Below are 14,739 nucleotides of genomic sequence, written 5' to 3'. Positions count from 1 at the left end.
AATATTTATGTTGAAAATATTCCTAACACGACTCAACTTCGTTCATTAGTTGTTCTCTTTATCACGCAACGTCCTGTCTTGCTCCAATCCGAACAACTTTTACCAAATTTATTTGCGTAATTTTTATTCAGATTGAGAAGATTTTTTATCTGATTGACCTCCTCTCGTTAGAACTGCCTGACGATCAGAAAGTAATTACGTACATTTTCGCTTTTGTTATCACTTTTTAATTATGTTTCCATTTTTTTTAAATTCCTGCAAAGCTGACAATCTCATCGGCCTGCAAGTCTCTGACCCTCCATACAGAAGCCAGTTTCATAGAACCAGTCACTGAGATAATCAGATGCTGGGTCACGCTGTTTAAAAATTTCAACTACGAGTTAATATATTTTCTATCTTTATCAGAAATTGTTTCAGTACACATCACACACGCACCACACACACGTACCACATACACACACAAACACAACCAAGCATGCATGTATGCACGCACGTGCATGCACTTCTTATCGACAGGACCTTATTTACGAATTGTTCCACTGACGTTGTCGAACAGTTGAGAGAGAGATTTGCAAGCAAAGCGTCGAACAATTCCAACTATGACAACAGCAACGACGTCGCCGCTAACGATGGCGGCTTCCTTAAGATGGATGATGTTGCGCAGTTTGAGAACTACTCTCTGTTGTACAGATGCATGTGTGATTACTATGAGGTTCCATGCCTGGAAGAAGTTATATGGGTCTGCAATCCTTCTTTCACATTTGCTTCTTGCTGACTTTTAAAAAAATTGAATTGTTGGTAGAACTAAGATTTTTTTCAAGTTACTTTTATTCATAATTAGTTTATCAGTTGAAATAATTTTTTGATTGTTATTAATAGGACATTGAGACGATTTACTGCTTGAATGCTTCTAAGGAATTTGATTTTCGAGATTTTGAAAATCTAGAAACCAGGTTTTCATTTTGTTATAACCATTTCATTTTGCCGTTGTTCACGTAAATATTATATTTACATTTTATATATTTAATATTAACTAACTGCTGAAGTTGAATTGTAAGAGATATTTGTGGGAATTGGTTCAGCGTTTTATTCACACCTCAGATACCACTTACCGATGATTGCTGCCCTCAGGAACAACACGTGGTTCACCGGTATTAACTTATCCAACATCAAACTTGTGAGTCCTTCATTTCTGCTTTCATGTTCTACCTGTTAAGTGTTGCATACAGCATCGTAACGTGTTGTTGCTATTAAACAAAATTCGTTGTACAGACGCAGGCCAACCTGATAGAACTATGCAAAGTACTGAAGAACAACGTCACTCTCAACAACTTAAACCTTTCCAATACTTCTCTGAAGCTGTAAATTCGCATTTATTTTTAATTACAATTTATTATTGAAGGAAGCTACGTGTTATTGCTAACTAGTAGATTGCCCGTGTATTTAGTTCACTCTTAATTGTTCTGTTTTTTCAACTCTGGTGATGTTCGATTTTTCAAATGTGTTTAAAAACAATAACTGCGTAGTAAAGTACTACTGAAATTGAAATTTGATTGAATGTTCATGCATTCATGCAATCATTCATTTATTTAATATTTATTCATTCTTCGTGTTTCATTAATTTCAAATGCCTCTCACAGGCCTTCTTTCTATTGAACATTTCATCAATCTTTCGTAACACGTCAACTGCATTCACAAGTGGTTGAAAATGTTAAATGTTATTTAGTTATCTGAACGATGTTAACTGGCAGATCACACGTTGAGAAGATATGCGACGCCTTACATGCCAACAAGTTCACCCTCCTAAATTCCATCAACATCTCCAAGAACAGCCTGGATGACAAAAGTTGGATTCGTTGATGTTTCTTGGTTACTTCTATGAAAAATAAACGAAGAATGTTAACATGTACCATACACATCACTCAATTGAGGGGATTATTTTGTATTTGTTGGACAATCATATATATATAAATATAAATACAAATATATATATATACGTTCGGTGATTTGAGACATTTACACGAGCCATGCACTGGAAGCATTCCACGAATCACGTATTCTAGATTAGTGTTCTAAAGTTATCAGTTTTTTTTGTTACACACGTTGAACAATCAGTTTGGAGAATCAGAATTTTCTGCTAACTATTCAAATATCATACTTATCTATAATTGTTATTTAGTTGTTGAATTGAAATAACTTTCAATGATTTGGTTAATGTTTATTGGTCGGACATATCTATGTTTTTTCCTATTTTATTTTTCCCTATTTTACGTTGTATAATACTAGTGTTGGTTTTACTATGGGTTCTTGTTCATCACTTCACATGTTACAACGTTCTTATTGATTGATCCATTCTATTTCCTCATTGCCACACGTTCATGACATTATTATTGCTAACGTGATTTCGTTCTCCTGTTAGGTGTGCAGTTATTGTGTTCGTTGAACATACAGTGGCAGTGTCTGAACCTTGCAGAAACATGCATTCCCACTGGTGTCATCAACACAATCTTCGGTCCAACAAATAAGTTTCAGAGATTAACTCATCTGGACATGTCCAAGATCGTCTTTAAAAGTTCAGGCTCTCAGGTTACTGTGGTTAATTACTTTGTGATAGTACCTGAGTTTGTATGGTGCAAGTTAAAAAAAAATCATCACACCGACCTCTGATTGTGGTACTGTGGTTTTGCGATGCATATTTGTGGACTGGGTGTGTAACTGTTGAATCGCTGAGGGTGGGTGATGATGATGATTATGGTGATGTAAGCCTATCATAGAAAATAATTTGATGGTTTTAAACCGCATTCACAATTTTAAAAATCTGCTAGTTATGTTTATGCAATGTTAACATTGTTGAGTACGGTGTCGTGTATATTATTGATGATAACAGTGAGACTGATCATTAAGCATGGAAGGTTTTTTAATTTCAAAGTTCATCATCTTGTATGAATCTTGTGCACCCAGTTTTGTTATTTCCCTGAAATTTTCTAATTTTAAAATTCATTCATTTAAAATATTTCATCATTTCAATAGGTTTTGTTATTATTTTTGTCGAAACCCAATGAAGTTGAAACACTGGTTCTGGAATACACGGATGTACCCCTTGAAAATGTTAGCATCTTTTGCATAATTTTTTAGATTTGGAGTTTTTGAAATAATTTATAAGATCATTGTTACCTACTATGCGAACAGTTGGTGGTCAGTTTGAAAGGAGGTTGTGTCGATCATCTGAAAACTTTGAACCTCTGTGGAACCCAGCTGAGTAGAAAGAAGATGAACGAACTCCACTTTAACAGTTGCAAAACTTTTTTATCAACTGCTCAGTCGCTACGCTTCGTTAATCTTAGTCACTGCCATCTCACTCCTGACTATTTGAAGTTAGGAATGTTCTTATCTTTCTGTGACGAGTTCTCTCCGTTGTTTCATTCTGTATAAATCGCTCTTAGAAAACTGTCTTGCTTGATTTAATTAATCGTCTTCGTTTATTTTGTGTTTTTATTTATTTAATAATTTTATTTAATTTCTTCCATGTTTGCAACTTACTTGCAGGCAGGTCCTGCTGGGAATAGCTGTTAACAGAAACATGCGCAATGTTGAGTTGAAACTAGCCGGTGTGTTTGCTTTTATACATCATTTTATTTTTGTTAAAATTAACGTCAATTCATGAAAACTATGAAAACGCCAGGGAATTCACTGGATCAGAGATTTGCAGATGTATTTGAAGTTTCACTACCAATGTTGTCAAACATCAACTCTCTGGACATCAGCAACAACAGTTCGATTTCTTTTTTCTCCTTTTGTCAACTATTTTTAACTATATTATTTAGCCATAAATTTTTTATTTTATCATACAAAATTTTCAAATTTGTTATTAGTTGCAGCCGCATATCCCGCCATCCACAACATAGTCACACATCACAAGACTTAATAATATTGTTCCACACGTCGTACGTGTGCGTTTTGTACTTGCCAGAAGCTGTCGATTTCTACATGATAATAAGTGGCCATTACCTGATCAATTTATTTTTCATTTTTTGCTATTTTTTCAAAATACTATTTGTTTTATTAGCACCAGTTTAACATTTAATATTCGTTTACTTGGTGAAATTTCAGATTTTTCTGTTGACGACCTGAAGTTGATTTTCAAAAAGTTGCCTCAAACAAGTAACCTGAAGAAACTTTTTGTTGGCAAGAACTTGTTGAACAACAAAACAAGGCTGGTTTATTCATTACTTTGCGTTTGCACCTAATAGTTTTTTGTATGTTTTGTCATATTTTATATTTTATTGGGTATCATGAATATATTGAAATAATTATGTACTACATGCTTGTCACAAATAACAATACTAAAAAAAATGATTTGCATTACTCTCTAAACACAGAAGTTTGGAGCCGTTCGTGAATGCTCTGGTGGATTACTTGCAAGATGATCAAGCCGTGAGTCTGTTTTATTTCGTAATTTATGTTTGTATTCAAAATGGCTCCAGTGTACTCGTTTTTACAATTGATTACGTCAACAATGCTTATCAGCATGACGAGTATTTTATTATAAATAAATCATGGCTCGCACAGAGCATGAGCATTTAAATTTTTAATTTTTTTTATTTAATTTTTTGTTTTTTCAAAATGAAATGCACAAATTGCTGACACATTGAAATGCGTCATGAAAACACGGACATAAAGACAATTGAGTGCCTGTACATGGAAGACATGTCGCTGAGGAGTGACGCCTACACTTTCATCAATCATTTGGGATCTGATGTTACCCTGCTCGAACTCAACATCGGGTTGGTAGGGCCACTCATTGCAGATGCTTTTTTATTATTTATTCTTTTGATCTCAGTTTCCCAGAAATTTAATCAATAACTCAAAATTCTCGCAGCATTGCATAGAAATGTTAGATTTGTTTCTATGTACTATACAATACTATAGCAGTATAATTTTCATTAATATGAATATGAATAAAAAATTGTCGAATTCTACAGTGGCAACAGCATCGGTCCAACAGGGGGTCGTTTGTTGTCGAAGACCCTCCAAGTCAACAACTGCCTGCAGACTCTCATGCTTGACAAAAATGATCTCAACATTTCTGCACTCCAAGATATCGCTCACGGACTGACCAGGTTGAAGTCGCGTCTCATGATGTTTTGTTTGTCTATTCTAGTCACCAGTTACTTTTTGGTTTTACTAAATTCAAGATTCTACTTGCTCATGTTTTCTTTTTGAACGATGAGTTTCGTTTAAACACTTGAAATTAATAGCAAGCACATAATATTGTGAATATGATCATGAACGTAACCACTGGTAGGAACAAGACGCTGAGAAACCTGCCCTTGCCTCTGCACGACATCCTTGCAATCAGCAAGAACAATCTTGAAAGAGTTGATAAGCTGGATGCTGTTGTCAAAAAGGTTGAAATTTTAAATAAATTTCATTTGATTGATATTTTTAGCTTTTACTTTTCATTCTCTACAGATAACCAGTTTATTGCAAAGGAACAACTCACCAACTCAACTCCTGGCAAACGATCAGTTTTCTAAACAGCTACTGAACTACGATGTTGGAGAAGTTTAATGATTATATCGTTTGTATCTATATATAAGTAGAAGTGATGTTTCTGAATGGAGTTTGGTGGAAATATCGCACTGAGTATTTCAATGTCTGCACTTATAATAATTTTTCAATAATTATTCATCTTTTTAATGTCTTTTTGACCGTATTATTGTCGTTTTCATTTTTCCAACAAATTTTTATTTGCGCAATGATATCGTGAACAAACAAATCAGACCCTGGATAAGATGGTGGTGAGCATGGAGATGTATGTAGACAGGCTGGAAGGTACGCAACAGCTGAAGAACCAACTGAACGAAACAATAAGCACTGCCCATAAACTCATTCAGGAATCAAGGCTTTTTATCGAAGTATGTTATCAGGCTAGCTATCCATTTCTATCGTACGTCCCGTACCGCTTACTTATCTCCGTGAGTGTCTTCCGCATGAACTGAATGGTTTAATTGTAGATCCAACTTCTTCATTGTGAATCTTCTTAGTTAATTTGTCTTACAAATAACACAGATATACAAAGATATATACGACATGGTCCAATCAGCTGCTGAACAAAAAGCCACCACCAATCACAACAAGCCACATCACGATGACAATGAAATGCTGATCGAAAAAATTAAGATCAGATCTCCTTTGGATACAGAGGTACTTTTCAACCTTTTCAAAGTTTTGCAAATTTGTATGCGTGATTTTGCTTTTTTTTATTTATTCCACTTGTACTTTTAATATTTTTAAAATGATTTTTCCAAGGAGTTCACAGAAGACTTAAATGAATATTTTGACAAAGTATTTCCAAAACATTCAGAGGTAAAAAAAGTTGCGTTTTGTTGTAGTATTGATTTATTATTTTTTATGCACATTATTGATTTAGTTAATTTGAGCATTTTATTACTGTTGCCAGCTAACAAAATTAAAGACCAGACAAGATACTTTAGATCCAAAGTTCTTGTTAACGAATTCAACGTTATCAGGCATCATGAAACGGAGCGTGGATGACATTAACCACACATCTCCGTTTGCACTACTCAGCATGTTCAAAAATGTGGCCTTCGACATGGCAAACAACGTGGAAGAACTCATGGATTTGATGGTTCGACCATTGACTCTATCGGATTTCCACAATATTTCTTCACAATTGCTTACACGATCTTCTTAATTGAACTACATATTATGTTATATATAAATTACTTTGTATACAAAATATTAATACATGAATAAAACGAACAACCAACACCTGCCAAGCAGCTCTTGAAGGAGCAAGAATGTCATCTGTCCTCAAGTCCCATGGAGTCATCCATGAACAACAATCTGCGATTCTCTACATTATTGGGAAAGAAAAAAGATGTATTTATTTAATTTTTTATAATAAGCAAAGCGCAGAGCTGCTCACATTTCATGCCTTACTATCTTGGTTACAATTAAACTTTTTGCCATAGAGACTGTAATCGAACCAGGTCATCGCGCTATAATAATAACTCGAAATATGGCACTTAAACTGTTTGGGCTAACTCGCCATCCAACTGTTTGTTTTCATGTCTAGAAAAATGAATTCTCTAGATTCAAATGTCTTATAGCTCACTATTTTTCCTCGACGTTTTTGACTCTCCAATTAATTTATTTCTTTATAACGTATTTCTTTATTATATGACTTTATAACTAATTAATTTATTATATAATAAATAATCTCATTAACTCGTCTCTCGACAGCAGGTCAGTCTCAACAACATGACTGATTCACTCTTTCCCGACTTCTCCATGAAAACTCTCAAGAAGGCTCGACCCACTTCCATACTTACTGGTTGTTATTATTATTAGTATTATTATTATTATTCGTTCATTTTATTCTTTTGCTTGCTCCAGCGGGGAATATTTGTTTATTTCGTCAGTGCTCGCATGAAATTTTCACTGCTGGGCGGGTAACTTTTCTGAATATTCATCAAAACGTTATACTAGTCAAGAAAGTTGTTCATGATTGTCGGGGATGGTGTTATTGAGGAGGCGTCTATTTTGGTCTCGCTGCGGCTGACTAGGTTCGACTGGAAAAAGATGATCTCCTCGTCAATCTTCTGTGCAGTTTTGGGACGCGTATAATTCACGCGTTGTGTATTATTTTGGTTCCTCTAAAAATAATTAAGAGAGAGTTGTATATGAAATAATTACACATCTGCTGTGCATTCACCCACTGACGTCGACAGTTCAAGCCAGCATTTCATTTCGTACTAATTAATTAATTATTGTTTTAATTATTAATTAATTAATCATTAATTACTTATTGTCAGTTAGTTATTTTATTGACATGTGCCTATTTTTTCAGCCACTGCTTCTTAAATTGCATTATTTTAAACATTTTTCTCATTTATTTACATCTTAAGGCACGAGTTGTTGTTCAAGATGGTCTCTGGGCTGGTGCGTGTTTTGCGCTGCTTGCCAATTAAATTTTGTAATTTTTTGTTTATTTATTTTACGTATGACACGTGACTGTTTTCAGATCTGCCAGACCTGCCAGTGACGTCATCATCATTGGAACACCTCAACCTGCAACGTCCGAAGATGATGAAGAAGCACAAGATCACTCTGCCCGTCATAACATTCAGTGACAAAAAATATGACGTGGTGACGAAGTTGGTGCAAGATTACTCTTATGATGTTATATAAAAATATTGCCGGCCCGATGATGTCATGTCTTATTGAATATTTTTTACTCTTACGTTCTAATATCAGTTACACACATTTTCTTTAATTAAATTACTTTTATGTTCAGTTTTTAACTAGTTGATCATCAGGAAATTTTTAAAAATAAATTGTATTTTGTCGTTAATAAATGTTAGGTTAACATATACTATGGTATAATTATAGGTTGAAAGAATCTTCTACTTTCAGTTCTCTGTCAGGTAATTTAGAAAATTCGTTTTTATATTCGCTGTTTTTAATGTAAATAATGTGGTTAGATGATTTTATAAAATGTGATAATTTTAGAACTTTTGGTTATTAGTTTGGAAACTCAAACATCATCAATTCAAGAAGCACGCTAATGAAATCTTCAAATAACTGATTGCCATCCAGGTAGCAAGCAGAGCGTAGCATCATCTCAGGATACAGATGAGGAATACAAAAACTGAAGGCTATCATCGAGCAGCAACATTCATTAGGTCAGCACGAAATAATTCAAATAGATGCTGAATGAATATGTGCGATTAATTAATCCACAGAAATAAAAGGTGAATAAGTCAACTATGATATAATAAATTAGTTTTTGCTGACATGAGAATTTTAATTTTCTTAACAAAACTTTAAGACATTAAGACAATTTTTTAAATTAAGCCGTTCATTTTAGCGCAGTTTCATTGTTTACCATATTGACAATGTCTCGCAAATGGTGGGTGCATCGTTCTATGTTGGGCCCTAAATATCATTACTCATATTTATATATAATACCGAACATCTATTCTGTCTATCATGTATGTTTTCGTTATCATGTTTAACCACGCACAATGTCTATTATTACGATCGTACACCACGTGTATTCATTCATTCCGTTTTCTTTTTGGTTTTATACATCTCTACGTGCTGCTATGATTGACTGAAGTGTTTAATAATGCTTTTAATTTATTTTATTCAAGTATGCAAATCCTTTTAAAGTATCAGTTTCATTTTTCATCAGGCAATTGAATGTTTTCGCTAAATTGTACATCGTAAGAAATTATTCAAAATTATTGCGACAAGCACATCATTTGCGCGCTTTTTTTTAATGTGTTAAATTTGTGGTTAGTAAACCATTTACATAGTCACTTTGATAATTGAAACATTTTAAATGTTGTTGTCAGCATTGAAAGCTATCAAGACACAATTCTACGTAATTCATTTTTATGTGCCAGACATACTTCGGAAGCAAATAACTTTAAACTTTTCCTATTGATTAGGACCAGATTTCATATTTCCGTTCCTACATTTTACGGCAAAAATTGCATCTTTTCATCTTTATGTAAAACAATGTATTGGATAATTATAATAGTAATTTTAAAAATTTTCAAGGGTTCGATATTTTTGTTTATACTAGGCTAGCCAAAGATGCATGTTGCCAACTAAATTATAGAGGCGTTCAACTAGATCTTCAATCACTAACGTGGAATTCTCGGTTCGCATGTTATAATTTTAGAATATCTCTTTACTTTCTAAATTGACCATATAGCATTCTATCATCATGATCCTCAATGTCTTTCTCGACCTATCAAGACCAAGTGATTGAAGATTTCCTCTCCAAATTTAATTAGGTTCATCGTGACCAACTTGTTTTTAATGACAGTTTGTTTTACATTCCAGTTTTGTTGTTTTAATTTTCTCTTGAATGTGATATAAGCGTTGTTTTTTATCTTCGGTTTAGAAAAATCACAAATTATTTACATTAAGTCTACTTTTTTTAACCATATAAGGTGGTTTTGTTGTTCAAATTGAATTTCAATTATCGTTTCTGCGTCAAATTTACTTTGACGATAAACACCAAGTTTTTTTTTCTTATTTATTTGAAACGCTTATTATAAACTTTTTTGTATTCAATTTCACTTCCGATTATATACAACTTTTGTCTCAGGTATCAAATTTAATAAACTGTATTCCAAAGTGGATAATTATCATTTATTAATATATTAAATGAAACAAAAACTATCAATTAATATTATGATTAATAGGACAACAATAGCAAATAATACTTTTCTTTTAGTAATCATATGAATTGAAGTAATACTGACGTACAATAATAACATGTAATGAATAGTATAAGAGCTTTAATAATACCATATTAAATTAAATATAATTAAACATAGTACCGACAGCAATACTATAAGAATACTAATCAGATCAATCGCATACATTGCTAATCATAATTTAATTATGATTGAACAGAAACCTCTTAAGTGATTGAATCAATATAATTTATCAACAATAAATAACAAATATTGTTTATCAGTCTTCAACTAGAAATGAAACAAGGACACAGAATAATTAATGATAATCTGTTTCATTTAAAATGTTGGAACTAACTTTTAACAAGATTTGGCAAGCATTCATACTCTTCACAAATGCACGAAAATATCCAATAAAAAATAACATAGTGAAATTAATAAGAACCAGTTACAAATGAAGGTTATATATAATACTGGTAAACTAAACAAAAGCATCTCTAGAAAATAAATCATGCAAACTTCAGATCAAGTGAGAAATACCTTTCTTAATAATATAATATTTAACAATTTGTAATCCAAATTGAACAATAAAACAATAAATTGAGTAGATATGGAGCGAAGTAGTTGTGATCAGAAGATAAAGATGTCAACGAGACCCATAGTAATAAAAAAACGTTCACACTAAGACAAACATTCTATTCTTAATGCAAAATAATTTCACTCGTAATAAAAAATTACATAAAAATGGACATCTTATTCTGCAATAAATAAATAAATGATGTATTAAAAAGTATAAATTTAGAATAGAGTGGAAACTAGATCAAAAACCAAACTTAAAAATAAAATGAAAAAACACCAATACTGATTTTAAAAAATATTGAGAGGAAATAAATATTTAAAAAAGGAAACCAGCTGAAACAACACATCTCAATAATTGTCAACAAACAAGGCTGGCTGTTGTAGCGAGTAATAAAATGACTCATTCATCTTTATCATTGCCAAGGACATTGTTGTTGTTCCTCCTCTTAATCCTGGCATACGGTCCAATGTTTGGATTGGTTATGAATTCGTAGATGACCTTCACCCACGAATTGTGACAGGGCAGGTTGTCATAAAATTCTGGAGCTATTTTTTTTACCTGTGTGCATAAAATTCAACAAGCACTTACATATTTTGAAGAATCATCATAAAAAGAAGCCAATTAACATAACAAATTAGTTAAACCTTTGCATGAGCGTATTTTGTATCTACAGATTAAGCTTAATCCTAAATAAATCTTTGTGAACAAATATGGAATGGAAAACACACAATGCAAATTAACTTTGACTCCAGATTGAAACACAGAACGATCAAAAACGTTCATGACATGACAAAAACACGTTTATTATGATATAAAACAGAGGTACAAATTTTGAGAGTTAAATATCATTATAAACACATGTACACCATTTTTTATTCATTCGCACATAGGTTAATGACCTTTTAAAAATAAATCAATTTGTGTAACATATTGTTAACAAATTCAGAAAACAAAGTGAATACAAAATTTTATTTATTCACACATAAGTGAATGACCCTTTTAAAATAAATTTTTTTGTGATATATTGTTAAAAATTTTAAAGAAACGTTATTGATTCAAGGTAAATACAAAATTTTTTTAGTTAAAAATGTGTTAGCAACCCCAAAATCTCAATAAACTACCGTGTTATCATATTGCTTTTTTCATTGAACAAGAATTATTAATGTTCTGCTTTAATTATCAGTGTTCTTCATCAATCAATCAATCTTCGTTTTGCGTCCAGAGACCCGGTTTCCCAAGGTAGGACGTTGTTTTCTTTGCCATCAACTTTTTGCGCCAAATTAGACGATCAGTTGTCTTTGTGATGGCATAGGAATAATTTGGGGAAAAGTTTTTACATTCGGACACCCATCCTGACTACAACCACCAGTTATAAGCGGTGGGCCTAGCCTTTCACTCAAAAGCATGCAAGGCAGCGTTGATGCAGTTTTATGTCATACCCAGGACATATAAAATATTTTTCATATGCATGAAAAATATTTTAGCTTTATTCAACAATATTAGCTTGAAAGTGTACGGTGCACTGTGAATTACATGGATGGATTATTAACTTCAATTGTATATCTTTAAATACAAAAATAAGGAAAAAAACAAAACAAACATAAGAGATATACTAACAAGTGGTAACTTGCATCCAGGAATGTTAGGAAAATCATGGTGTTCATTGTGATAGCCAACGTTGAATGTCAATAAATTAAGTGGACCATAGTAAGAGTAAGTTTCAAATCCGTCCTTAAAAACATAATGCTCAGAAATGAAATGGCCAGCTAGTGGGTGCATTCCCATAGCAAGCAGGGTCCCAACGATCAGATACATCATAGATTTGAAACCAAAAAAATGGTAAATGATGACATCGAATGCAAATTGAAATGTGAAATTGATAATCTCCAAAGAGGTGATCGGTTTTGGACGAATGAAAAGTGGTCTGATGGCATAAAAATATGGTTGTAAAATGACCCAGATCAGCTTTGTTAATGTCCTGTTGAAAAATATTGCTTCAAATTTTGTAGGTATGTCAACATCGAGGTATTCATCCCCTTGGTATCTGTGATGTTCTAAATGGTACTTCTTGAACATGGTGGAATAAGGTATACCCATCACTGAATTGCCAAAAATACCAAATAAACGATTAGCAAATGGATAGAAATGACCAAATGCCATGTTGTGCGATATTTCGTGAATAGCCAGTGCCATGCTGTGGTTGATGACACCTCCCCAGCAATAAGCTGTAACAAGGATGAGAGACCAATGTGAATCCCTCAGATAATAGGCTGAAATCAACTGCACAAGGACCATAATGGTAACTTTGTACTTCAGAGATGGATCATGTCCCATCAATTCTTTTATCTCTGGGTGGGCTTCTGTTAATTATAAAAAGAAATTGGTGATTTTATATCAAACACTATAGCAATGGTATATCAAAAATTTCATATTTATAATCAAATAAATGATCAAATATATTAACAAATTAATCTCAAGAAAACTCCAGTATACATTTTTCATATGGTTAGAAATAATTTTATTTTTCAAAAATTTAAAATTAAGCTTCAATGGGGATAACATTTTTGTAATTTCTACCCTTATGTTATATAAAAAATTTCAATTACCAATGTTTTATTAAAACATTATTGTGTCACAGCAATGAGACATGATTAAATAAAAACTTACTTCAAAACCACAATATTTAAATGATAAACATGCACCTGTTATAACAATCCTTTATGGCAGGGGCGGGCAAACTTTTTGCTGTGAGAGACGGAACCGCATTGAAAACTCACAGGCCATAGTCTGCCCACCCATACTTTATGGGAACCTATAAACAAACTGTTCAATAACCTCATCTTTCATCACTTTTGCACAACAAAGGGCTTCTAACTCAACTCATAATTACCAAAAAACATCAACAATTATAAGCCTAAACTATCACTGGGGTTTAAACTGAGATTCAACAGAAGTTTCCAAAACATAAATATAAAGAGCTGCCCTGCTGAATAGAATAGATAGGCCTAACATGATTTCAACAGGATATACACAATTAAATATACATACAAAACACACAATTGCAATGACATGCTTACATTTTTTTAATATATGTATATATATATGTATATATATGTGTATATATATATATATATATAATAGTCCTTCTGATCTGCCCTCTAGCTTGATTATGCAGAGTTGTTTTCCTGCTGTTATTGAATTTACTAATTAAGCTTCCCTAGTTGATTATTTACTTGTTTTTTGAGTTTTTTTTATACTAGATCACATAGTATAGTATAGTATAGAGAGCATGTTATGTGGTGTCATTGGCGATGTTAACCCTGGTCCCAAAGAATTATTAATAAAATTTGTAATCTGTAATAATGTAATAAATAATTGTTCTCTCCTGAATTCTCAGGAACTTCTAACTTTTTGTAACTAAAAAAACCAATACACTTAATTCAAAACATCTCTAACAATTAAATTCAAGTTAATTAGCAGCTAGTTAATAAACAAAATTTAAAAAATTATTATAACATAATATAAATTTTTTATAATTGAACTAACTAAATCCTTAGTTTCTAAACACTAACGAACTAAAGTTTAGTTTGTTTCTTTATTTTATACAGTTTTCTATGAGTATTTAAAATTACACTCTCTCTACTTATTTGTCTGTAGCAGCAGTGAGTTTTATGTTATGCATTATTTAATTATTATTAATATATTGTAATAAATAATTATAATTGTAAATATAAGAGGCTGTAAGTTTCAACCAATTTTAAAACTGAAATTTTCAAATTTTATATCAGTTGTAACAAAAAGTTAAAACGCAGTTTAAAAACTAAGTACTCCCTTACCTAAAATTAGTTTGCGCCTCGTCTTGTGAGGTTCCTCAATTTCTACCCAGTCAAAGTCTTTCCGGCTAGAGACTTGCCCCAT

At 32.3% G+C, this 14,739-nt stretch overlaps 3 protein-coding genes across 3 annotated transcripts in view; 2 read left to right on the top strand and 1 right to left on the bottom strand.

The window, feature by feature from the left end:
- Positions 1-1,216, top strand: part of HELRODRAFT_162416 (hypothetical protein) — a gene marked incomplete at both ends in the record, with an annotated part of 2,247 nt that extends 1,031 nt beyond the window's left edge. Inside the window, 5 exons of the mRNA XM_009024625.1 lie at positions 132-191; positions 264-379; positions 517-739; positions 880-953; positions 1,132-1,216. Of these exons, the coding sequence (XP_009022873.1) occupies positions 132-191; positions 264-379; positions 517-739; positions 880-953; positions 1,132-1,216 (558 nt within the window). The remainder of the gene's footprint in view (positions 1-131; positions 192-263; positions 380-516; positions 740-879; positions 954-1,131) is intronic.
- Positions 1,217-1,737: 521 nt separating this feature from the next.
- HELRODRAFT_188962 (hypothetical protein) lies at positions 1,738-10,170 on the top strand (the record flags this gene model as incomplete). Its single annotated transcript, XM_009024624.1, has 21 exons — positions 1,738-1,846; positions 2,420-2,586; positions 3,031-3,108; positions 3,190-3,374; positions 3,547-3,608; positions 3,683-3,772; positions 4,111-4,213; positions 4,380-4,434; positions 4,681-4,784; positions 4,983-5,120; positions 5,306-5,408; positions 5,473-5,565; positions 5,784-5,918; positions 6,073-6,207; positions 6,464-6,652; positions 6,808-6,906; positions 7,270-7,360; positions 8,051-8,183; positions 8,419-8,453; positions 8,626-8,711; positions 9,620-10,170. The coding sequence occupies 20 exons, from the start codon at positions 1,738-1,740 to the stop codon at positions 8,679-8,681; spliced, it is 2,160 nt and encodes a 719-aa protein (XP_009022872.1). The 3' UTR covers positions 8,682-8,711; positions 9,620-10,170.
- Positions 10,171-11,220: 1,050 nt separating this feature from the next.
- Positions 11,221-14,739, bottom strand: HELRODRAFT_66489 (hypothetical protein; the record flags this gene model as incomplete). The annotated part of the gene is made up of 3 exons (XM_009024185.1): positions 11,221-11,379; positions 12,439-13,181; positions 14,658-14,739. The coding sequence occupies 3 exons, from the start codon at positions 14,737-14,739 to the stop codon at positions 11,221-11,223; spliced, it is 984 nt and encodes a 327-aa protein (XP_009022433.1).

Source organism: Helobdella robusta, assembly GCF_000326865.2.
Source record: "Helobdella robusta unplaced genomic scaffold HELROscaffold_4, whole genome shotgun sequence".
Lineage (NCBI taxonomy): Eukaryota > Metazoa > Annelida > Clitellata > Rhynchobdellida > Glossiphoniidae > Helobdella > Helobdella robusta.
Note: the sequence above shows the minus strand (reverse complement) of the source record. Positions and strands in the feature narration are given on the sequence as shown.